This window comes from Anguilla rostrata, chromosome 4, assembly GCF_018555375.3.
Source record: "Anguilla rostrata isolate EN2019 chromosome 4, ASM1855537v3, whole genome shotgun sequence".
NCBI lineage: Eukaryota > Metazoa > Chordata > Actinopteri > Anguilliformes > Anguillidae > Anguilla > Anguilla rostrata.
Window position 1 is genome coordinate 63,153,477 of NC_057936.1, and position 26,332 is coordinate 63,179,808.

A 26,332-nucleotide genomic window follows, 5' to 3' on the forward strand; every position below is an offset into this window, starting at 1 on the left:
AAATCGGGCAAAATTGAGGCCTAGATGCAGGTAAGGAGGTCAGGCCCCCTTTGGTGTATAAGATGCAACTGTGTGTGAGTGACCTGGAAGTTATGAAATGGAGAGCACCATGGTACACTGCATCTACAACACATAGATAAGTAACAGCAGCATGTATACACAGAACAGCATCATAACTTAAGCCTAAATTTAAATTACAGGTTAATAAAATATAGTAGCCTGTGCAAACTAATTCTTGCTTCCGTGAAAAAAAGGCCCATACATTTTAGAACATACTCTCTGGGTGGCAGTACCTGTACAGGTTGAGACTTTTAAATGCAATGATTTCTAAGGGGAAGCCTCAGAAAATAATGTGTGCAAAAGTTCTCACAAACAAATGTATTCTCCTTCTGTTCTGAGTTTAATCATTTTACCATTAGAGGCTGCAGAACAGCATTATTTCCTCTTTTTAATCCTCTCTGCTCACCACAGTAAAGAACACAGCACATTTTACTGTGCGGTTGAAGCCTTTTCTGTGAGATTATTCACACCTACAGAAAAATACCATTGCAACTTCACATCCAGTTTAAACTCAGAGCTATTTTAATCATGCAAAGTATATGAAGGCTTGATTTTACTTAGAATATCATGCATACTGATGTGGGGAATGAATCATAATTTTGTTGTTTTTAGGCAGTTACAAAAATATATTAACTATTAAAATAAAGGTTATTTTTTGGGTTCACATTGCTTTTAGTGATTATGAATGGGCCTTTTTAGTGAGACTACATTCTGGTTTTCCTGAGAGTAACAATGATGCTCTCAACTGCTGTTCACTGTGCTGGAAAGGTGTCTGCCAAATGATTGCAATGTAAAGTGTAATATAATGTATTCTCTTGTACAACTACACAATGCACAAACATAACAATTTCATCAGTTGAGATTTATGAAATGGACTTTCTCTATGAATTGGTTTCAATGGCTTTGAAAATAAGAAAGAAAAGAGTATGCAGTGTAACAGTCAATGAAAAAGTTTTTTAAGGAAACAAAAATGAAAAGACCATCAATTGCATACGTACAAACATAGTTTCTTGTGGCTTCATGAATTCTTTTTTAAACTGTGATTTTTATTCATTGTAAATTAAGGTTTTAAGAAAGTAAATTTCCTTAGCGCAAGTAAAAAGAGAAGCAATTGAACTCAGATTGCAACAAAATATTTTAATTACATCATAATCATATTCTATATATGTAAACTCCAGACTTCAGTATAATTCATTAATTCAAGTTTATGGCCCAGACAGTATCGCTGTTACAATGCTCCAGTATTCAGTACACAGTGAGAAACGAGTCCTACCTGGCAGTACAGAGAGGAAGATGATGGAGAGGAAGAGTAGCTGAGTGGTAGTCATATGCATGATGCCAGCTTGTTTGCGTGTATGCATCCGTAAGAGGGTTCAGCTCGTTTTAACATGATTCTCACTTCCTGTTCCTCTCAGTCCCCACCTCTTTGGTCCCTCGTGCTCTGCAGTCTGTGATCTCTCCGTGGCCAGAGCAGGATATCTATCATTATCATTTCCTGCATCTTTATGAATTATATATTCACTATTAGTTGTTTTGTTTATTATCATGTATATGTATTATATTTCTAACTTTATAATACATATAAAACAGGGATAAAAGTCAGCTTTCAGCCAAGAAATCTCTGGCCTATTGAATATGATACAACACAGGACCTCTGATGGGAATCCTCAGGTTCTTCACTTTGCTGAGCATCCAGACTTCTTCCCTTGTGCATATAAACCAATTAACTCTTCTTATACAGTTCAGTGATGTAAACAGAATTGCTGTCGGGACCGTCATCAAACTCATTGCTGCCCCCCTATTGAGCTGACAGGGAACATTCAGACATACATATATCAAGATAATTTGGGTTAAACAATGAAAACCCTTTAGCACAATGAAAAAAGGTCCTACAACCAGTGAAAGGAATGAAGGAAAGTTTATAAAGATAATTAAATGCAACTCCCATGAGTCACAGAGCCTTAAGATAAGTATCTTATGATTTAAGGGGTTGATATTTCTTGGGCAAAGATCAAAACTGCGGAGTATTACGCCCAGAATTTGCTTTAATCCAACAACAAGCTGCTAATTACTCATAATCTGATGCTTTACTTGTCTGTTAAAGGGTGATTTATTCTCCGGTCACATTACATCAGAAATAGCTAAGAATGGCATGAAGAATAAATGCCCCAAATGAATGCCCAAAGGCATTCAGTCAGTCAGATCTACTATTTCTATACTGTGCTGCAAAGCTTACAACTTCTTTAATATCAGCCTACACTGTTTAAATGCATTAAATATTGGCAGGTGAAACCTGTGTGGTCATAATTACTGAATGTCCCGGTCTGTGTGAAATTAAACCATCAGTGGAATATGAGGAGGATCTGCGGATAGAGTTTGCTGTGCAAGAAGTTGCAGCTTCACTGAAGTTCTGACATTCAGGAACCAAACTCCCACAGAGTAACAGACAGCTAAACAGTTGTGATTATTCTTAGCGCTACTCAAATAGCAGAGTGTGAACCCTTTACCACAGCCACCCTGTGTCTGTAATCACTGAAATGAAAGAGAAAGAGAGAAATCTCAGGGGAACGTACAGGTAGTAAAGATGCCATATGACAGCAGTTTCTGCTCCTAGTTACAACAGTAGTTACAGACTCTTGCTTTTTATATGTTTGAAGCAAAAAGAATGATCTGCTCAACTGATGAAAAAAGTGCAAATCCACCCAAATATACCTATTTTTTCTGCAGGGCTACTGAGCTGTAAATCACATCATCAGCTGTTCCTGCTGGAGACTGGTTAGGGGAGTGTGTGGCCTGTACAGAAGAGGACATGCATACACAGTATTTTAGTCACTCAAAAATTAACTATACTGAGAGGTATACAAACATTTCTCGTTTCATGTTAAGTGGGTCAGACTAAACCTCAGTTTTAAACCCCTAGACCAAATAACTGCAGGAAACCTGAACAGCTCATTCTTATTTCTCAGACTTAAATAGCTGTTCCAGTGGTAATGCAGTTCTGTGGAGATTTAAACTCCAGCTCCACACTATAATTGACACCCTGTGTTTTGAGTGTGGACATTTGAAGAAGTAAATCAAGGTTAAAAGACTAGTGATCATACATACATGTTCACCTTTCCTATTGTGTGCCAGTTTACCTACTGATATCTGCTGTCTGTGTACCTGACACTGAAATATGATGAACAGTCTCACCTGTGTATTTTGCAGGATGACTGAGCAGTACATGACCTCATCTGCAGGATTCTCAGATGGCTGGGACAGTAAGAGGGAACAAGTTTCTGTTACTGACCAGAGTTTACATCACATTACAATCATTTAGCCAATTAACTTATCCAGAGGGAAGAACAGTATCTAGGGTTAGGGTTAGGAACTTGTTACACAGCTATACCTATAATTTTATCCAAGAAAACAAAATCTGAAAAAGACAGGATCTCTAAACATCTGTAGGAAGGAAGAAATGAGACTGAATATTGTGTATGATTCTCTGCAAAGGCACTTTGTAAATGTGTGAGAAATCCAACCGCTACCCAACCTGTGACTGGGTGGACTCATTCTGTGTGATGATGACCGTGTCTTGGTGAACACTGTGCGAGGTCACTTCATCCTCAGGGTCACATTCTGCTAGGAGAGAGAACACAACGAAAGCTCATCATAATGGCTGGTCTATCTGTACAGACCTCTGCCTTTTAAACGGCACAGTAGGGCCATTCAACAGGTGGACCAGGTACAAGCAGTGACTCATTTCCAGAGAATGGACATCAAGCTATAGAGTTAGAAAAACAATATCTACATTTTACTATGAAATAAATCATAGTAGTCGTTCTGTGTAAATAGAACTAGTGTCTATAGGCTTAGCTTCATGTTTGCAGGTTCCCAGTTCTACATGTTCAACCAGAAACTTTGTGTGGCTCAAAGTATCCAATCTAAGATTGTTCTGAATTTAATTTAATTTGGTAAGTGCAGCTTTTCTGTATATGAACTTCTTTCATATGAATAAAGAACCTTCACATTTTGTTGTAGGCAATAATTTTTTCCACAGGACTACCCACTCCGCATCACCATTGTCCTTTTCCATTCTGTGGCTGATTCATATTCTGAATGATTTTTGACTGACATTGACCCTCAGCTTTCTCGGCAGAGAGAAGAGTGTAAAAACCGACGTACTGTTAGCTTGATCCTCCTGTCCTCTCTTGCTCTTGCGTTCGCCTGGACGCTCTCTGTGAGGAGACACATGATGAGCTGGGATAAGAGAGCGTGATAAAGGGCTGTGAGACACCCCCCAGAAGCCCCTACTGCCTGTGGAATTCTTGTGACTCAGTGTATTCAGTGTATTCACTAATAGTGTGCTGATCATATACACAGCATCCAAATGATACTTCAACACCCAACATGCTTCATACGGATACTCACTGTGTTTCTTCCACAGCTTCCAGGTAACCACAGCAACAGCTGCCGCCAGCAACAGTATCCCTGATATCATCAGAACGAATGTGAGGTCTGAAAGACTGAACAATAGCAACAGGGTGCCTGAAATTTAAACTCAGCGGCATGCTTTAGGGTCATATATCCACATTACGGGATTCCAGTACTACTGCTGTTGAGAGAAATGAGAAGCTCTGCTCTGAAATTATGCTGCATTTGAGCTGAATACCTGGTTTCATAACATTTTGTTTCATAAAAATATATTTGTAAAGATACAAAACTTATCTTCTTTTACCTTTTTATTTTCACCCCCATTTTAAAGGCCAACATGAGATTCAGGGGTCATGTTAACACACACTGTGCATTTTTTGCACCACAGACTTGCACCAGAACAAAATAATAACTCCTGTTTCTTTGAGCCAATCGTCTTTCGGTATCTGACACTGTGTTCCCCTATTGATCATATTTAACAGCCTTAGCGTAGCTGCAGGAGGGCCTCATTGACCTTGAAGGAGCAATGAATGCTGGGCACAGTGGTCAGAAAAGCAGTCATTTTATTAAAAAATAATGGTGCATTTATCCTATGTTTTCTTTTAATATTATTATTGTTGTTATATTTATGATTTTAAATTATAGTTAAACATATTCATTATATTAATTATAAATAATATAAATAATTATTAATTTCTTTTAAAAAAGATATGAAGTTGAATATTTGTAGGATTTTTTCATACTTATCTTACCTATTGTTGTAAGTGTGTGGAAAAGATGACCAAGCTATTGTGACTGTTAACTGCTTTGGGGTTGAAGGCTCTTCGGTGTTGCTGATGTCGTTGCTGTGCTAACTGGAAGAATGTGCATAGTGCTCTTGATGTTGAAGATTGGGTTGCTATGAAATGTCATAAGAAAAAACACCATTAATACCCATCTGTTTTTAATAAAATTCACAACATGCCCTCACAGACAGAAGTGAGAGAAGACCATTTAATATTCTATGATAAAATGTATTGTTATACAGGGTTTGTTTGGTTTGAGTTCCTTACTTGTGGTGACTGTGGTAGTAGTAGTTTTCTGAAAGCAGTGATGTGTACAGGGATCTGTAGTGTCCGTAACCACCAATACCAGCCTGTGTCCTCTCTGTTCAACTCCCTCATCATCACAATGAAGACATTTTCAGAGTGGTTATCTTTGATCTCTGATCTTCCAGGTTTAGAGAATTCACTTCCACACGGAGCCCTCAGCCTGCACCACTTCTTCATGCTGCTTGGATAAATAGTGTGACACTGCACATGACATGGCCCCCTTCCCCACCGGTCACCTCCTGCTGGTCAACCCAGAGTCCAGGAGATTCTGAATAAAAACCATAGAATAATGTCAACAATATAAAGCATTGTATCTGTTAGGTTTTCCCCAAAATAAAGGTAAACTGCACTTTAAAGCCACTCAAAGTCCAAAGCAAATAATTTCCATATTCTCATGGATTCATACTGGCAGTAGATTGCAAAGAAAGTACCATTAAAGTTGCCACCCCACTCTCATTCTTTGTGTAGAGTTACAAACAAACATGCCAGCGCATTTATATGTTTTGGAAAAACTCAGTGTTGCTGGGATAACCGCTAGGTTAACCCATTTACCCCCAGTGCAGCACTCTACAGTAGAACGTTCTGAGCAGCACTGATTGAAAATCATCAAGTGAAGATGCTGTTATTAAGAGGTTGGGAAGCAGGTCTTTCTGAGTGCAGTGTGTGCTGAAGCCGTCTTACCTGCAGTGACCGACAGGTACAGATATTTGTGCTCATCACCAACCCCTTGATTTCTACACCACACAGTAATATCCAGTGTCCCGCTCCATCAGATATTTTATGGTAACAGTGAAGACATGATGGGTGGGGTCATCAGAGATGATGTGTCACCTTCGACTTTGGAAAGTCAGTGCGTACTACAGTACGACACGTATTCCAAGCTGACCCCGGCACCAGTATTTCTCATGCTTTTCATATTTCTTATCATAGTGACATGGGATGGTGACAGATCTCCCATTCTGTACTGCTACATTACTCACTGTGGAAACAGCACCAGCACCTGCAGAGAGAAACACACACTTCATCAGTTTGGGTTCATTTTACCATCACAATGGAGTGAATTGAGATCCCCTCTGTATCTGTTACTCTCTCTGCTTTCTCCGGTCTGAATAAAATACATCCTATCCTTATCTGGTCCACATAAAGCAGTCTTGGTGAAATGTGGTGTTTAGCCCTCTGTGAGTGGTGTGCCCTTATTACTGAGTACAAACATCACCAACGCACTTATTCACTCAAACACACCATGACAATAAATGTAACCAACACATTGGGTCTTAGTAAAATTTGGACTAACACAGCAACATATAGAACAAATTGTTACAATAATCTTGTAATTCAATTCATTCATTCATTTTCAAATGTTTCTTGAACATTCCGTTAAATCGTAGATTTTTAAAAATGATAATGCATTACACAAATGAAAAACTAAAACATAAGCACATTTGGTAATGGTCTCCTACACATCCTTGATAGTAATATTCTGACATTTTTTTTTTCCTTTACTTATACGTAGCCTCATAACATTGAAATCTCTTTTATAAGACAGAACAGCAGTCACACACTCAATACCTTTAGAGACACAGAAGAAACATAAGAGTAACGTGGTACAAGAAAAACGTGGAACAATGGTACCAGCAAACAGTGTGATTAAATGCATTTACACTCAGGACCTGTGTTGCAGTTACCCTGCTTTTGCGTTCATTCAAAGAGACAAGTGTCAAGATTCAATTTCTTCAAGGATGTGTTCCATTACCACCAAGTCTAATAAACGCAGCTTTTCAACTGTAGAATTACATTCAATTACAATCACTTAGACAGTCTTATCCAGAGCAGCATACAGAAGTGGAGATGTACATCACTCTGGGGGAAATGGGTGTTTGCAGATGGGGAATTTAAAAGTATGTTTTGCTGGCTGCTGGGTGGCTCACAAATAAAAGCGCCGTAAGCACCACGGTCTCGGGTCAAATCCGACCCGCTCTTGTGCTGACAGTGGCCAACAGCCCTGCAGGGGCGGCACACAGTTGGCTATTCGGGCAAAGGGATATATGGGAGGGATTAAACTGGCGGGGATAGCACTGTTTGTTGCTCGAGCGACCCCTATTGTCTGTCCAGGGGCCTGTGGCTAGCTCTCTGCGCACGCGTATAAATGGGTCTTTCCACCACCCCTGCTCTGGAATGCGTGTGCAGCTTGTGGTTGAGGTGTGAAAAGAAGCAGCTGGCTGGCACCGTGTGTTTCAGAGAACAACCCGAGACGAGTGTCTTCACTCTCCCGAGGCGGTGTCATTACCTGAACGGTGGATATGCATCGATGGCGTCTGTCTTATTTCGGTACTGGTGTCATTTGAACATATTGACTGTTTTATTGGATACAAGACTAAGCATGCATAACTGTGTGCTTATTAACATAGGACATTATTACTCATTATTAGCACACTGGCTAAAGCAGTGCAAGCTAAATAGTTACTGTAGCTAACATCCACCATTCAGGAAATTACACCAGCAGCAGGGGCGTATTTGTGCAGTCTTGCACATGGTTTGTGAATTGGACATTCCAGATTTGGGAGGGGTTTTATGATAATTATAAAAAAGAGCCTGGAAATCACATAAGTTCAAGCCGAGCAAAGGTTAGGTAGGAGTTTCCGTATGAATTTTGAAAATCGGGCTCCAGAGATGAGGCCTAGGTGCAGCTATGGAGGTCCAGCACCCTCTCCAGTGTATAAGATGCAGCTGTGTGTGAGTGACCTGGCAGTTATGAAATGGAGAGCATCCATTTCATACACTGCATCTACAACACATAGATAAGTAACAGCAGCATCTATACACAGAACGGCAGCATAAATTAAGCCTAAATTTAAATTACAGGTTAAAAAAAAAAAAAAAAAATATATATATATATATATATATATATATATATAGCAGCCTGTGCAAACTAATTCTTGCTTCCATGAATAAAGGCCAGTATATTTTAAAACATACTCTCTGGAAGGCAGTACCTGTACAGGTTGAGACTTTTAAATGCAATAATTTTTGAGGGGCAGCCCCAGAAAATATTGTGTGCAAAAGTGCACACAAACAGATGCCCAATCCTTCCACTCTCAGTTTTATCATTAAAAACTGAGGCTGCAGAACAGCACTATTTCCTCTGGTTAATTCTTGCTGCTCACCACAACAAAGAACATGGCACATTTTCCTGAGTGGTTGAAGCTATTTCTGTAAGCGTTCACACATACGATATTTCTGTGAGTGTTCAGACTTACAGAACAATGTTATAGCAACTATAATCTTACTGATAAAACTTAGAAGTGTGAAGTGTGAAAGGGTCATTGACTTTAATTAGAATATCACATATACTGATACGGGATATGAATCATGATCTTGCTTTTATTGTTTTTAGACAGTTCCAAAAACATATAAACTTTTAAAATGTAGGTTGTTATTCGTTGGGTTTGCGTTGCTTTTAGTGATTGCGAATGTACTTTTTTAGCAGCATGTGCATTCTGGTTTTCCTGAGAGTAACACTGATATTTTCAGCTACTGTTCACTGTGCTGGAAAACTGTCAGCCAAATGATTGTAATGTAATGTAATGTAATGCATTCCCTTGTACAAGTACACAATGCACAAACTTTACATTTTATCAGTTCAGCTTCATGAAATGGAATTTTCTGCAGAAATTGGCTTCAAAGGCCTTAACGATAAAAGTATAAGACTACGCAGTGCAGCAGTCATTTTTAAGGAAACAAAAAAAGAAACAACCATCAATTGCAGACAACTAAACTAGTTTTGTGTGGCTTCATACATTTTCTGACTGTGATTTTAATTCATCGTAAATTAATGTTGTAAGAAAGTTTGAGTTTCACTCAGATTGCAAAAAATATTTGAACTTCAGTCGTATTCATGCAAACTCCAGACTTCAGTATAATTCATTAATTCAAGTTTATGGTGCAGACAGTCTCTGCCACAATGCTCCAGTATTCAGTACACAGTGTGAGAAACGAGTCCTACCTGGCAGTACAGAGAGGAAGAGGATGGAGAGGAAGAGTAGCTGAGGGGGAGCCATATGTGCATGCCGTGTGTAATTGTGCGTGTATGCTAGAGACTCCTGCTTCCTTTAGCATGAATCTGACTTCCTGTTCCGCTCAGTCCCCACCTCTTTGGCCCGTCATGCTCAGTAGCGTGTGTTCTCTGTGGCCAGAGCAGGATAACTATCATTATCATTTCCTACACCTTTTTTTTGTGTATTATCTTTTTACTATTTTATTTTATTTTTTATTATCTATTATCATTTTTATGTATTATCTTTTTCCCTTTGTGAAGCACTTTATAATACGTATAGAACGGTGAAGGTGGGGTGGTGTGGTGCATGATGAAGAATAGAGCCCTGATTAACCCCAGCAGCTCGAGAAGAGAAATGCAAAAATCAGTCCGAGGATGGGGAAGACCGCCAGACTGGGGCCGCCCCTGGCGTGTCATGAATGCAAACCAACATGGTTCCCCCCCGCCCCCGCAATATGCCAGGGCACAGTTCCATGGCAAACCGCCCACGAAGGTACTAGGTCGTGTAACTTATTAATGGTCTGGGAACTTGGGAGTGGTTACACTGACTCTATCTTGTGCCATCATTCCTCAATATATGCTCCCGGGTTTAACACTTTTGTTAAACCTCAGTTCGGTGAAGGCCTAGAGGGTAGGAGGCTGACCACCATAATACATGCCTTCCTTTGGCATAGATAGTTATGAGCCCAGGACAGTGTGTATCTATCGGGCTCCTTAAGGCAATTTGACAAGAACCGGCGTATAACGCCCAAGGGTCCTCTTAAGCCAAAACACCAGAACCAATACCAACCAATCCCGATTAGCGGGCAGATCGTGGTCGCCTATCTAACTGAGGACCTCATAAGACGTTCACTGGTACTAGACCCCTGATCAGTAGGTCCTAGTCATAATTGTCCCCCTGAGTATTTAATCGGAATTTTGGCTGAAAGAAGATCAAAATGATCATGAAGACCACGCAGTTAAAAATAAGAAGAATTTATTTAACAGGCAGGCAGGTCATTAGCTTCAAATTCACAATCAATTATAAAATACGGAAGGTTTAAAAACATAAATACAGAGTAAAACATTCTTACCCAGCCTGTTTAGCTACACACAAAATCACAGAGTCTGCGCAGTGTGGGAAGTCGATTGCGATCTTCCTCGACAGGATTGTCTCCCTTCCTTTTAGGCCAAATCCCGCGTTTGATCGAGGCGGCATTGCCATAAATTAACCTGGCCGAATAATAAATCTGTAATTTCGGCCCCCACCATTTGGAGGCTGCTGTTAAAACAATTAGTGGGGAAATCGGGAAAAGGAGATGATTACCAGAGAGGACATTCCATTGTTTTTTCCCTGAGTTTCTGAAACTATGTTTTATTAAATGTTATTTGGTATGAAACATATGAATACGCCCATACCAAACATGTCCAGGGGATGTAATATTATGGTGCAGTTGTCATGAAAATACCCTTTTGTTGAACCATTTTACATGCAATCCATGTTATTATTACATAAGGCATAATACAGTAATACAATGAAAACATGTGCATGGTTTGTACGGTTTTCCGGGGTTTAAAGTCCAGATCCAGAAAATAAATAAAAAGTGTAATGACAGAGGGGACCACATAAGGGCACTGTGGTACTGTCAAGCGCAGTTGCCCCACCATTTTTCCAGAGGCCTGATGATCTTTTTACCCTTAATGGCCCCCAACACACACACCCCCACAACCATAAACAAAGAGACTAGTTCCCCTTATCTTAGTCTGTCCAGATGGCAACATTCCAGAGGCCCAATGGCCTGCTCATCCCGAGGAAGTCCGAGTAACTTATTGTTTTAGCACACGGCTCTGGGTTCTTTGAAGTCCAGGATGAGTCCCAGCCTGCAGGCTCGTTCAAATGCCAGCCTTTTCTGAGTCCCAGTTTGACTCCCCTCTACACAATACAAATAGGATAAGAACTGTGGTAATACAGTGATTAGTGCAGATATTGAGGTGTTAAAGCTGAGGCTGGAACGATTCTGGCGATGATGACATCAGAGTGACTCTACATCTAATAAAAAAGGGAAAAACACAATTTCGTCATGCAATTTTTTATAAGGACAGGGAAATCCTGTACTTTTATCAAACGATCTTTGAGTACCACATCAATGGTCATACTGTAGATTGCAGGGCTCACCGGTGTTATTTTTATGGAGTAACGTCCCACGTCTTCTCTGTTCTCTCTCGAGTGCTGTGCCCCTACGCCATCAAACACACAACAAAATAATCGTTAAATAGAACCAATTATACTGGGCACACAAAGGCTTGTGATTAAAGAAATAATAGAAGGATCACACGACTTACTGCGGTATCGCCAAATCTTCCAAAAGGCGACGGCGGAGCATATTAGGAACACCAAAGCAACCCCGGTGTGGCGTAGCGGCCCCAGAGTCCGTTCCAAGCTCGTCGGTGCACTACGCAGAAAAGGCTGGTTTGAGTGTCATTCAGTGAGCGCACCACAGATTATGTTCCTGTATTATCTCCTCAGTAGCACAATGGAACTTATTTCCAAGCCTCTGGTTGAACATCAGTGTATTCCCTGCAGGCAGCAAAAGCACTGAATGAGCTCCAGTGCAGCTGCTGTCTCATGGAGAACCTGCCTGCTTACAGGAAGTGGGAAAGATGCTCACAGACACATCAGAGGGCTGTACATAGACTGGCCTCACTTACTGAAAGAGGAAACGCTAAGGGGAGAACACAAAACTTACCCGGAACGCTGCTGGCTTCCATGTTCCGGACAACTGGTCTTCTGGACAGTAGAAGGTGCTTCTGTTGTGATGATCAGTGTGTATTTCTTGTGGGCTTTAGAGGGAGATGTAATGGCATCTGTCAGCAAGCTCGAAGTCCAGACTGAAATTTTAATGGAAATAGATAATAATAATAATTCTGTTACAAAAGCACTCCCCCCCACCCCCCTCGCCCCCTTGAGAATAATATATATCAATGAATGCTTCATGAAGATTCCCTCCATCTTTTATTGTGTTATTTGTGTGCGTCCGTGCGTGTGTGCGTGCGTGTGTGTGTGTGTGTGTGTGTGTTCTGCAACATTGTGGTAATGTAAAAGTAGAACCGAACTCCTGCGCTTGCGCTCTTGAAGCCAGTGATACACTACAGTCTACACAATAGTACAAGACAGCGCTGGCACCAGTTGGTGAAAAACATTTTGCAACAAGCCATTACAACCCTGTTTTTCAAGCCTCACTGTGAGGACGTGACAGAAAAGTCCATTTAAAATTTTATGATAGAATGCATGCAGACTTAAATTCCTTACATGTGGTGACTGTGGTAGTTGTAGGTTTCTGAGTGACAGTGATGTGAACAGGGATCTGTTGTTCTCCAGCAGCACACCAATACCAGCCTGTGTCCTCCCTGTTCAGCTCCCTCATAGTCACAATGAAGACATTTTCAGAGCGGTCGTCTTTGATCTCTGATCTTCCAGATTTAGCAGAATTCACTTCCACACAGGAGCCCTCAGCCCTGCACCACTTCTTCGTGCTGCTCGGATCATTATAGTGACACTGTACACTGACACGGCCCCCTTCCACACCGGTCACCTCCTGCTGGTCAACCCAGAGTCCAGGAGTGCCTAAACACCACAGAATAAAAAATATATGTACCTGTAGCAACTTCTTAAAAAATCACAGTGTGGCTGCTACTGGGGTTAGGCTTTTTCAGTACAAACCCTTTGGCAAAACAACTATGTCCAATCCATCAATTTTCTTTGATTCTTAAGACATCATTGATTTGTTCACTGAAATATCATGTTCGTATGGTTTCAGTAATCTACAGATGAAAGTTATCTCTCCAAACAATTCGGGCGTTCATATGTGCACATAAGCACGGTCAAAAACTGTTTGCTAAGTTCGCCCAGTAAGCAATGCCTGTTTCCACTTCCTGTGTGGTAAGCTTAAGTGCACCTGTACCCCTATACGCCACCCAGTGTTTAAAAGTAAAAGTGCACACAAACAAATAACATATTAAGAAGCGAAAATAAGGAATGTCTCCAACAATAAGCTTACATCTGTGAAGTCTAGTGTAGTGTATATATATTTAAACATATATTTTTTATCAAATCAAAGGGCAGGTGCTTGGGTAAAGGTAATGATATTACGAAGTTAGAATACACATTTCACTGAGTGCAGCCATCTTACCTGCAGTGACAGACAGGTACAGATATTTGCTTTTATCTACAGTCAAATGATCCCCGATCTTTACAGCACACCAGTAATATCCAGAGTTCTCTGTCTTCAGCTTTGTCATGGTAACAGTGAAGACATGATGGGTGGGGTCATCAGTGATCGACGTTTCACCTCTGACTTTTCGAAACTTGGTGCGCACCACAATATAACACCCACTCCACAATGACCCCTGGCACCAGTACTTCTCATTACTTTCATATTTCCTATCATAGTGACATGGGATGGTGACAGATCTTCCTCTCTGCACAGCTACGTTGCTCACTGTGGACACAGCGTCAGCGCCTGTAGAGAGAAACACACGCTTCGTCAAAGACTCGACTTGAAGGTGACATCAGAGCTCTTTCCTTTGCGATGCATCTATAGCACCGCGCCAGCAGTGAATATAAGTGTTCAGATCCAGAAGCCTGGACAGACATTGTTGCTGTTATACCAATATGAGCTGCAGGTAGGCTTAATGATGCCAGATTAAAATCGACAAAATAATTGCATAATGAATTCGACACTCCGTCATTTCTCCTGTAACGTCTGTAACGAGAGTGTGCTGACGTGAAGGACGCATGTTATTTGACTTTTCAGAGAGTTTGGGCTGCCCTCACTGGGTTGCAGCAAAGTGAAAAGCACTGTTCACCTTTGAGGACTGTGTGGGTGGTATGTTGCGGTTCTGTTTTCCAGCGACAATGCAGAGGAGGTTTTCCTGAGTGAAACGTAATGCTGTCGGATTTAAATATTTTTTTAAAAACCATGACAAAAAATGAAAAAAAAAAAAACCTCCCGCTTGCATTCTGTCCCACCCATAAGGGTTAGGCTAATAACCATTTCATCAAATGAGTAGGGGGAGTTCGAACCGTCAGCTGATTCCGCCGAAGCCTGGCTCGACTCTCACGTGCTGCCCGAATGCGGTGCCCAGTCTCAGTTAAGCGACAGCATTACTTCCTGTGGTTAATGCTTTCTGCTCAACACAGCAAAAAATGTCACGATACATTTTACTGTGGTGCTGAAGCCATTTCCGCGAAGGCATTCGCACGTACGGAACAGTATTATCGTAGCTTCTCTTTCAGGTAGAACTGAGAGCTAGTGGAATCACGCAAAGTACGTGATGGACGGAAAGATCATTGGCTTTAATTAGAATTCCACGCATACTGATATAGGACATGGTCAGGCTTGTATTGTTTTTAGAAAAAGTAATGCAATGTAATGTACTGATAATGTACAACTACACAATTTACAAACTGTACATTCCTATCTGTTTACCTTCATGAAGAGGTCTGGTTCTGCAGTAGTTTTAATGACTTTGACGAGAAGAAACATGAATATGCAGTGTAAGGGGTAATGAAACCTTTTTAAAGAAAAAACTGACATTAATTCCATACAAGTAAACAGTTTTATGTGGCTTCATAAATTATTTTTAAGACTGATTTTTATTCATCATAAATTAATGGATAACAGGAAGTGAATTTGCCATGGGCAAGTAAAAACAGAAGCTTATGAATTCCAGGTATGTAGCAAGGGTCTATTTATGTTCATGAGTTGGACTCTGATTGCAAAAAAATATTTCAGTTGTATCATAATCATGTTCTATTCATGTAAACTACAGACTTCAGTAAAATCCATTAATTCAAGTTCAAGACACAGAGAGTCTCGCTGACACAGTGCTGCGGTATTCAGTATACAGTGTGAGAAACGAGTCCTACCTGGTAATACAGCGGGAAGTGTGAGGAAGATGATGGAGAGGAAGAGTAGCAGAGAGGGAGCCATGTGTGCTTGATGGGTGTCGGTATGCGTGTCTGTTAGAACCTCAAGATACCTATAGCATGATTTTCACTTCCTGTCCCTCTCAGTCCCCACCTCTCAACCCTCACTTGCTCTGTAGTCTCTGCTCTCTCAGTGGCCAGAGCAGGAAACCTCATTATCATTTCCTACATCGTTATGCATTATCGTTTCCCCCATTGTGAAACACCTTATAAAACATATATAAAACAGGGATAATAAATGATAGGGAAGAGTGACCCCTACCAGTCACTGAGTTTGTTGATAACAACTGATTGAACAATGCAGAAGGTGAGCGGAGGACAATAGTTACAAATAAATTGACATTTGAATGATCTTGCAGAACCTTAAAAAAGTAATGTAGTTTAACAGCAATGACTGATAATTGAACTCACTTCTTAATGGTTATTCCATAAAATAACAGGAATTTTACAGTAAATTTATTAAATGGTTTTTCAACATTATGTTTTACAGTGTACTGTATTTTAGCTGTTGTGAGTTGTGCATTGCAGGGCCCCTTGAAAAAAGACCATGATCTCAAAGGTCATAAAAATATTAGCAGTTAACTAATGATAGGTATGTTGATTTCGCCAGTATTTACATTAAGCCTGATTGTTAACTTGCACTTTTTTGTCCTGTTTTGGAGATCACCATGGTTACAATACTGTTAATACACTTTCTTTGCACCAGCTCTTGGCATTTGTTTTGAACTAACATACCATATTTTTAAATTTTATCTTATTATATTCAAAGAAACTACATTGGCAAAAAAAGACACATTGCAATACAGATGATAAACAACAGATACAAACTTAAACAAGAACCAGATTTACAAAGGATCAGTCCCTGGTTATAAAATTAATTGCTCACCAATGTCATTCCTCATTTACTAAAAGTTTAAAATGGGTCAATTTGACGCAAACCAAATACATGGGTTAAATATCACGTATTTTTCTGTAGCCCGTTTAGCATGAAGCTTTGCAGTCAGGAAATCGCCGGCTGATTGAATACGATGTCAGCTCGGGACGTCTGAGTGTGTTGTGGCTATCGTAGCCCCGGCTAACTCTTCACCGGAAGAAATTAGGCCCAGACGAAATAAATCGTAGTTATCCTTTTAATACCTGAACAGTCTAACGGAGGCATGCGCTACTCTCACAAAGGAAAAGAAAATAAAGAAAGGTAATCTCCTTATTCCTTTATTTACATATAACTACAAACACCTAATTAAGAAAAAATAACAACTCGTTAAAATTCAGAGATTGCAATTGTGGTTTGCGATTCACTGACCTATACCATGTTTTTATTTATTCATTTTTTTTATTTTTATTTTCAATCTCCAAGCAGAAAGTTGAGCATGTCCAATCGGTCCAGCAGCGGGCATCAATGCATCACCAAGTAAGGAAAGTGATGGTGTCTTTTTTTGTCCAGCAGAGGGCAGCAGAGTCCAACATTTGAAATGGGGTGAATGACTGAGTTTGACGGGAATCCTCCGGTTACTCACGGCCACCTCCCTCGTGCACGCAGATAGAATTCCCGTTGGGACCGTCACCTTTAATTACATTGTCGCCCCCTACTGGACAGACAGAGGACATTCTTGCATAGATATCAATATATTCTAAGTGTCATAAGAAAAAGAGTGAAAGAAATGAAGGAACGTTTGTAAAGATATGAGGGACTAAAAAGGTCCATGAGTCACAAAGCTTTAGGATATTTATCCAATACCGTTCAGGGAGTGGATATTTTTTTTTGGTGAAGAGCAAAACTGCAAAGTATTACACCCAGAATGTCCTTTAATCTGCAGCAAGCTGCTAATTAGTCTTAATTAAACAGTTTAATTGTCTCTTAAAGAATGATTTATTATCACACCAAATTACGTCAGAAATAGCTATGAATGGCATGAAGAAAAAATGTTAAAATTTAAATAAATATTAACACTCAAAGGCATTGAGTCAGTCAGATCAACTATTTCTATACTGTGCTGCATGACTCACAAGTTCTTTAATAACAGCCTACACTGTTGTATAAAAACAAATGTATTAAATATTGGCTCATGAAACCTGTGTGGTCATAATTACTAAATGTCCTGGTCTGTGTGAAATTAAACAACAGTGTAATATGAGGAGGATCTGCAGATAGAGTTTGTCGTGCAAGAAGTTCCTGCTTCACTGAAGTTCTGAAATTCAGGAACCAAAACCCCACAGAGTGACAGACGGTCAAACAGTTGTGATTATTTTCAGCACTATTCAAATAGCAGCTTTTACCACAGCCACCATGTGTCTGTAACCATCTAAATAAAATAGAGAGAGGGAAATCGCAGGGGAAAGTAGAGGTAGTAAAGATGCGATATGACAGAAGTTTCTGCTCCCGATTGCTGTAATCAGTATTACCACACTTACTTCTTATATAGTGGAAGCAAAAAGAATGATCTGCTCAACTAATGAAAAAAAAAATCAAATGCACATCCAGGAAAACTTACCTATTTTTCTATGCTGGCCTAATAAGCTATAAATCACATCATCGGCTGTTCCTGCTGGAGACTGGTTAGGGGAGTGTGTGGCCTGTACAGAAGAGGACATGCATACAGTATTTTAGTCACTAACAATGAACTTTACTGAGAGGTATACAAACATTTCCCTTTCAATATTCTGTGGGTCAGACTAAACCTCAGTTTTAAACCCCTAGACCACATAACCGCATGAAACCTGAACAGCTCATTCTTATTTTTCAGACTTAAATAGCTGTTCCAGTGGTATTGCAGTTCTGTGGAGATTTGAACTCCAGCTAAGCACACTGTAATTGACACCCTGTGTTTTTGGTGTGGACAGAAAAGAAGCAAATCAAGGTTAAAAGACTAGTGATCATACCTACATGTTCACCTTTCCCATTGTGTGCCAGTTTACCTGCTGATATCTGCTGTCTGTGTACCTGACACTGAAATATGGTGAACAGTCTCACCTGTGGATGTTGCAGGTTGACCGAGCTGTACATGACCTCATCTGCAGAGCGCTCAGATGACTGGGACAGTAAGAGGGAACAAGTTTCTGTTACTGACCAGAGTTCACATCACATCACAATCATTTACCAGATGCTCTTATGCAGAGTGAAGAACAGTAGTGGAGAACATCAGTGTTACTCTCAGGAGTACCAAAATGCAATATCAACAAAAAGGTACAGAGGCCCATTTATAATCACTTATAATCATTCATAATCCTATTTATAATCAACTGTAATATTTGCCTAATTTGTTTGTTTGGCAAATATTTAATTGTAACAAAACAAGGTACAATTAAAAGAGAACTTCTTACACAGCTATACTTATAATTTTATCCAAAAGGAAATCAAAGGAAAGAGAAAAAATAAACAACCTCTAACCATCTGTAGGAAGAAATGAGACTGAATATTGACAGAGTGATTTTCTGCAAAGTCCCTTTGTAAATGTGTAAGAAATCCAACCGCTACCCAACCTGTGACTGAGGGGGACTCATTCTGTGTGATGATGACTGTGTCTTGGTGAACACTGTGCTGTAGGTCACTTCAGTCTGCCAGGAGAGAGACACAACGAGAAACTCATCATAATGGCTGGTCTGTCTGTACAGACCTCTGCCTTTTAAATGGCACAGTAGGGCCATTCAACAGGTGGACCAGGTACAAGCAAGTGAGGTCATTTCCAAGAGAAAGGACATCAAGCTACAGAGTGAAGAAAGAGCAATATCTACATTTTACTATGAAATAAATCATAGTAGTCATTAAGATGGCTGCCCATCTGTGTGAATAGAGCTAGTGTCTATAGACTTAGCTTCATATTTACAGATTCCCTGTTCTATATGTCCAAACTAACTTAAGATTGTGCTGAATTTAATTTTATTTGGTAAGTGCAGCTTTTCTGTATATGAACTTCTTTCACATGAATAAAAATCTTTCACACTGTTGTAGGCAGTAATTTTTTCCACAGGACCACACCCCCACAGTCACCATTTGTCCTTTTCCATTCTGTGGCTCAGCTCATATTCTGATTGATTTGTGACTGACATTGACCTTCAGCTTTCTCGGCAGAGAGAAGAGTGTAAAAACCGACGTACTGTCACCTCGTTTCTCCTGTCCTCTCTTGCTCTCGCGTTCGCCTTGACGCTCTCTGTGAGGAGACACACAATGAGCTGTGATAAGAGAGCTGTGAGACACCCCCCCCCCCATGAGAGCCCCTACTGCCTGTGGAATTCTTGTGACTCAGTGTATTCACTAATAGTGTGCTGATCATATACGCAGCATCCAAATGATCATTTGACACCCAACATGCTTCATATGGATACTCACTGTGTTTCGTCCACAGCTTCCAGGTTACCATGGCAACAGCCGCCGCCAGCAACAGTACCCCAGATGTCATCAGGACGAATGTGAGGTCTGAAAGACTGAACAGCAGCACCAACAGGTCGTGCGATTTAAAGTGAGCGGGACGCTTCTCTGTCACATCACCGCACCACAGCATGCCGGCATTACTGATACCGGGAGAGATGAGAACCTCTGCCCTGAGATTATGCTTGCGTGAATAGAACTGAACAGACGTTAATATAACGTTTTTTTCTTTATTTATTTTCTCCCCATTTTATAAATGCCCAAATGACAGTGGACACAAGCCTGTCTCAACTTTTTTTTAAAAAAAGCTCAGTTCAGAGGAGTACAGACAAGCAGAGAAAACTGCTGATGGGATCAATAAATACGTGGGTGTATGAGGGACAACAACACATGTGAAGCAGCGTCCAGCAGAGACGCGGCTCCCCATTAATTATGCAAACCATGTCCCAGGATGCATAGGGGTATGTACGGCGTTGGAATGCTGGAGAGGCCTCGCTCGTTGGCTATACTTATAGTTACCATGGCTGCAGGAGACCTTACTGATTTGGAAAGATTCTGATTTTGGTGATTCTTTCAGCCTATCTGTCAGGAACAGTAGCCATTTTAATAAATAAAATAATAATGGTGGTCCAAAACCCTATTATTTCTTAACCATGTCACATGTTACTACTAACAATGACAACAACAGCAACAACAATTACAATAATGAGAAGGCTTATTACTAATTATTATTAGTATTATTATTATTATTATTATTATTATTGTTGTTGTTGTTGTTGTTGCTGTTGATGTTGTTGTTGTTGTTGTTTCAAATTTTTTTTTCCGTGAAGTTGAACATTTAGCCGCTTCCTTTACATGAACGTTACCTGTTATCGTTAGTGGCCGTTGGTGGTAAAGATGAGAGAGACCCTGTGGCTGCGGTCCGCTTAGAAGATGAGGGCTCGGTGGGTGTTGCTGGTGTGACTGCTGAGCCAACCGGAAGAGATGTGCACAGTGCTGCAGATGCAGTGCACCAAAAATCATTTTCGTTTCTTGCATTTAACATTCGCAATGGTTGCACCCTAGCGTTGGAATCAATATATTAAACAATGGATGTTTCAATGAAGTTGTTCTCCATATTTTATGGAATTATTTTGTGTGTGTGTGTATGTGTGTGTGCTGTAGCACTGTGGTAACACAAAAGAAGAACAGAACTCCCTACTTGCTCTCTACACACCAGTGGCACTCCACAGTCTGCACAGCACTGCAAGACAGCACTAGCAGCAGTTGGTGAAAAAAACTCCACAGCATGCAATCTACTTCCCTCTGCTTTTCAACTCTCAGAGAGAGTGGCAGAACAGACATTTAAAATTCTATGACAGAATGCATCCTTATACAGGCTTGTTTTGCGTTCCTTACCTGTGGTGACTGTGGTCGTTGTAGTTTTCCTAGTGACCGTGATGTGAACAGGGATCTGTAGTTCTCCAGCAGCACACCAATACCAGCCAGCGTCCTCCCTGTTCAGCTCCCTCATCGTCACAATGAAGACCTTTTTAGAGCGGTTGTCTTTGATATCTAATCTTCCAGAATTCACTTCCACACAGGAGCCCTCAGCCCTGCACAACTTCTTCATGCTGCTCGGTTCATCATAGTGACACTGCACACTGACATGGCCCCCTTCCACGCCGGTCACCTCCTGCTGGTCAACCCAGAGTCCAGGAGTGCCTGAACACCACAGAATAAAAACAAAATTATAAAGCACATATGTTTTTAAAATATAAAATGCATCTATGAATTTCCTCCCTAAATCTCGAAATCAAAATGAACTGTCATTTGCAAAAAGTCATTTGCAGACTAAAGCAAAATAATTTTCATACTCTTATGGATACAGTGAGTGGGATTGCAAGAATTATATTGGCACCACACTCATTTTTTATGCAGAGTCAAAATAAACCAATGGTTTTGCAGAGTAGCAAAGATATTTTTAAACTCGCATGCCTGTCTCATTTTTTTTTTTACAAGTTTTGTGCTGCTACTAGAACCGCTAGGATATCACTGGGGGAAAGTGGAGACGCTGTTATTAAGAGGTTGGGAAGCAGGTCTCACTAAGTGAAGCCATCTTACCTGCAGTGACAGACAAGTACAGATATTTTCTTTCATCTACAGTCAAATGATCCCCGATCTCTACAGCACACCAGTAGTATCCAGAGTCCTCTGTGTTCAGCTTCGCCATGGTAACAGTGAACACATGATTGTCGGGGTCATCAGTGATTGACGTTTCACCTTCAACTTTTGGAGAGTCAGTGCGCACTACAAAAGAACATGTACTCCAATTTTTCCCCCAACACCAGTATTTCACATGCTTTTCATATTTCCTATCATAGTGACATGGGATGGTGACAGATCTTCCGCTCTGTACTGCTACATTACTCACTGTGGACACAGCACCAGCACCTGTGGAGAGAAACACACTCTTCATCAGTTTGGGTGAGACTGTAGGGCAGCTGGGTCTCAGAGCAGGCATTAACACTCCCCCACTATGTGGTTGGGGGTTTGATCCCCACCCTGTTTCTTCCTCTGCTTTCTCTCATCTGAATAAAAGTACAAAAAAAAAGGGGGGGGGGGGGGGTCACACTCTGGTCCTGCTTTAAAAAATGTTGTGCACTAAAATCACCAAGAACAGCCTGACTCTCATCTGGTCCACAGCAAAGCCATCTTGGTGAAACGTGGTGTTTTGCCCTCTGTGAGTGGTGTTCCCTTATTGCTGAGTACGAACCGAAGGGAATATCACTGATGCCTGAATTAATTCTGCTACACCATAACAATAAGTGTAACCAGCACACTGCATCTAGGTAAAATATGGTCTAACACACAAAGACATTGTAATAAATGCCTCATTTGAGAGGTTGTTGTGATGATCCCCCGAGAAATTAAAGTGTTAGATTGTCAGAACTGAACATTTACTCAAGACCTAAAATATAATTGATTTTCAGCATAAGAGCAACTAAACTCTGTCCCTGGAGTTCATTTTTAAATGTTTATTGTAAATTACAGGAGATCGTGGTCTTTAAATAATGATAATAATGGCATCATACAAATGAAAAACTAAAACAAAAACACTGTTATTCAGTCTGAAAATAGAAATTCACCTGTGGCCAAAGTCTGAATATTAAATATGATGTCATTAATTATTAATGGTCCCCTACATCATTGGCAGTAATACGTTTTAATTTTTATTTTTTATTTTATTGATACACGCTTCTGCATAAAAATAAAAAGAGGTCAGGTCAAGAAGCGGCAGTCACACACTCAATACCATCACACACACACAAGAAACACTCACAAGAGTAAAGTGTTATAGTATAAAAGAAATGGTACAAGGAAACAGAAACAGATTAAAAGCATTTACACTTCTCAGTTTCTGTATTGCAGTTACCCTGCTTTTGAGATCATTCAAGGTGAGTGTCTAGATCCAGTTCACATACGGAAATGTGGTCCAGTACTGAATACAGTTCTGATAATTAAAAGCAGTTTCCTACAGTTGCAGTTTTGTTACATTATATTACACTTATATCTTATAGCATGGCAGCTAATATGAATTTCCAAATGAGAAAAAAAAACAACAACTTGATTCTCAAGAAAACCCCCAGATTTGCATGTGATTGTCTTAGCATGCCAGCTAATATGAATTTCCAAATGAGAAAAAAAACAACAACTTGATTCTCAAGAAAAACCCCAGATTTGCATGTGATTGTCTTAGCATGCCAGCTGATATGAATATAAAAAGACAATTTGTCATCCAATCAGTGGTCAGAGATATTTTTGGAACGTACTCTCTGGATGGCAGTACCATCACAAGGTGGCAACTTGTTAAGGCCCATAAAAGTCCAAGTGGCAGCCCCAGATCTGTGCAAAAGTGCAGACAAACGCATGCGATTTCCTTCCACCGTTTCAGGTTTATCATTTTTGAGGCTACAGAAGAGCATTGTTTCCTGTGTTCTCTGCTCATCGCAGTAAGGGACACTTTATTGTGCATTTTACCGAATCCCTCTCTGTGAGAGCATATTCGTGCTTTAAGTACGGAGCACGATTATATCAACTTATCCTTTCGGTAAAATTGGAGCCATTATAATCATGCAGTGTAAAGCATGAGAAGGTGAGTGTCACGCATAATGATTTGAGACATGGTCATGCTTTTATTTCTTCCAAAGTAAAATTTACTACTACAATAACAACTTGCTGTTTGTCAGGTTAACATTACATTTAGCGATTGTAAATCACAAAATGTTGTGATTTACAAATGTAGTGCCTTTTTGATGATACCACATTCTTGTATTCCTGAGTGTAACACTGGTGTTCTCAACTACTTTTCATTGCTTCGGAAAGTGTCTGCCAAATTATTGTAATGTAATGTAACATAATGTGTTCTCTTGCACAACTACAAAATGCACAAACATTACAATTTTAGCTGTTCAGCTTCATGAAAAGAACTTTTTTTTGTATGAAGTTATTTCAATGGCTTTGTCAATAAGAAAGAAAATAGTACACAGTGCAAAAATTAATGAAAACATTTTTGAAGAAATAAAAAAACAGAAACTGTTTTTATTGCTATACATGCAAACATAATTGATTTTCTGGCTTTTCAAATTCTTTTTTAAACTTTGATTTTCATTTTACATTCTTGGTTAAAAGAAACTTGCCAAGTAAAGAGCAAGTAAAGAGAGAAATGCATTCCAAGTACACAGGCAGGGTCTGTCTATGTTTTTTTAGTTGTATTAAAAATATTTTAATTACATCATATTCTCTTAATGTAAACTGCAGGCTCCAGTACAACTCATTCATTGAAGTTTATGGTACAGACAGTCTCACTGATACAGTGCTCCAGTATTCAGTACACAGTGTGTGAAACGAGTCCTACCTGAGAGGAAGAAGATGGAGAGGAAGAGTAGCTGAGTGGGAGCCATATGTACATTACGCCTGTTTGTGTGTGTCTGTATTCCGTTAGAGAGTCCAGCTCTTTTTAACATGATTCTCACTTCCTGTTCCTCTCAGTCCCCACCTCTTTGGTCCCTCATGCTCTGTAGTCTGTGCTCTCTCAGTAACCAAATCAGGATATCTATCATTATCATTTCCTGCATCTTTATGTATCATCTTTTCCCCCTTTTGTGAAGCATCTTATTATACATATAAAACAAGGATAATAAATAATAGGGATAATTAAACAGTGACCCCTACCAGTCACTGAGTTTGTTGATAACAAATAATAGAAAAATGCAGAAGGTGAGCAGTGGATACTAGTGCCATGAGAAGATTAGGAATAAATAAATTTACATTTGAATGATCTTGCAGAACTTTTAAAAAGTAATGTAGTACAACAGCAATAACTCATAATTCAACTCACTGCTCAACGGTTATTCCATAAAAATAACAGGAATTATACAGTAAAATAATAGGATTTATACATTTTTTTTCAATTTATTAAATGTTTTACAGTGTAGTTCAGCTGGCCTTGCAGTTGTGAGTTGTGCATTGAAAAAAGATCATGATCTCATTGGGTTCTACCTGGTTAAACAAAGGTCATAAAAATATTAGCGTTAACTAATGATAGGCTATATGCGGATTTTGCTAGTATTGACATTAAGCCTAATTGTTTACTTGCACTTTTCTCGCCTTGTTTTGGAGATCATCATGGTTACGATATTGTTGGTACACTTTCTTTGCACCATTATGCTAGCTCTTGGTATTTGTTTTGAACTAACATACTCTATTGTTAATTATTTATCTTATTATATTCAAAGAAACCACATTGGCAAAAATACATATGGCAAATACAGATGATAAACAACAGATACAAACTTAAACAAGAACCAGACTTACACAGGATTAGTCTCTGGTTATAAAATGAATTGCTCATCAATGTTATTCCTCTATTATTAAAAGTTTAAAATGGGTCAATTTGACCCAAATCAAACACGTGTTAAATATCACGTATTTTTCTGTTGCCCGTTTAGCATGAAGCTTTGCAGTCAGGAAATGGCCGGCTGATTGAATACGATGTCAGCTCGGGACGTCTGAGTGTGTTGCGGCTATCGTAGCCCCGGCTAACTCTTCAGCGGAAGAAATTAGGCCCAGACGAAATAAATCGCAGGTCTCCTTTTAATACCTGAACAGTCTAACGGAAGCATGAAGGTGTCCGCTTCTCTCTCAAAACCAAAGAAAACAAAGAAAGATAATCTCCTAATTGCATTTTTCCGTATAACTACAAACACCTAATTAAGAAAAATTAACAACTCATTAAAATTCAGATTGCAATTGTGGACCGATACCAAGTTTTTTTTTTTCAATCGCCAAGGGAGATTTGAGCATTTCCAATCTGTCCAGCAGAGGGCATCAGTACATTT

The 26,332-nt window shown here is 39.8% G+C and overlaps 2 protein-coding genes across 3 annotated transcripts in view; both read right to left on the reverse strand.

The window, feature by feature from the left end:
• Positions 1-15,617, reverse strand: part of LOC135254163 (uncharacterized) — a 66,594-nt gene extending 50,977 nt beyond the window's left edge. The window contains exons 1-3 of the mRNA XM_064334143.1: positions 15,527-15,617; positions 13,788-14,117; positions 12,908-13,222 (exon numbers count right to left, since the gene is read on the reverse strand). Coding sequence (XP_064190213.1) covers positions 12,908-13,222; positions 13,788-14,117; positions 15,527-15,590 — 709 coding nt within the window. The 5' untranslated portion in view covers positions 15,591-15,617. The remainder of the gene's footprint in view (positions 1-12,907; positions 13,223-13,787; positions 14,118-15,526) is intronic.
• A 239-nt stretch (positions 15,618-15,856) lies between these two features.
• On the reverse strand, positions 15,857-25,082 carry LOC135253932 (CMRF35-like molecule 8). 2 transcript variants are annotated; one of them, XM_064333792.1, is made up of 10 exons: positions 24,850-25,082; positions 22,056-22,385; positions 21,351-21,656; positions 20,819-20,948; positions 19,914-20,008; positions 19,688-19,734; positions 19,067-19,141; positions 18,558-18,617; positions 18,079-18,160; positions 15,857-17,175 (listed from the first exon to the last, which is right to left on the reverse strand). In XM_064333792.1, exons 1-10 carry the CDS (start codon positions 24,956-24,958, stop codon positions 17,096-17,098), a joined length of 1,314 nt encoding a protein of 437 aa, XP_064189862.1. In that variant the 5' UTR covers positions 24,959-25,082; the 3' UTR covers positions 15,857-17,095. The 2 variants fall into 2 exon arrangements, with proteins under 2 accessions (XP_064189862.1, XP_064189861.1); XM_064333791.1 differs by having other exon boundaries at positions 19,682-19,734.
• Between the last annotated feature and the right edge of the window lie 1,250 nt (positions 25,083-26,332).

Excerpts from the sequence above, each read along its gene's own strand:
- LOC135253932 (XM_064333791.1), bottom strand. The coding sequence starts at position 24,958 with ATGTTAAAAAGAGCTGGACTCTCTAACGGAATACAGACACACACAAAC. Across the intron at positions 19,142-19,681 it reads ACAGGAGAAACGAGGTGACA|ACTGAAGTGACCTACAGCAC; the intron begins GTACGTCGGTTT and ends CTCTCCTGGCAG. Across the intron at positions 17,176-18,078 it reads AGGCCAGCATAGAAAAATAG|TAGGGGGCGACAATGTAATT; the intron begins GTAAGTTTTCCT and ends CTGTCTGTCCAG.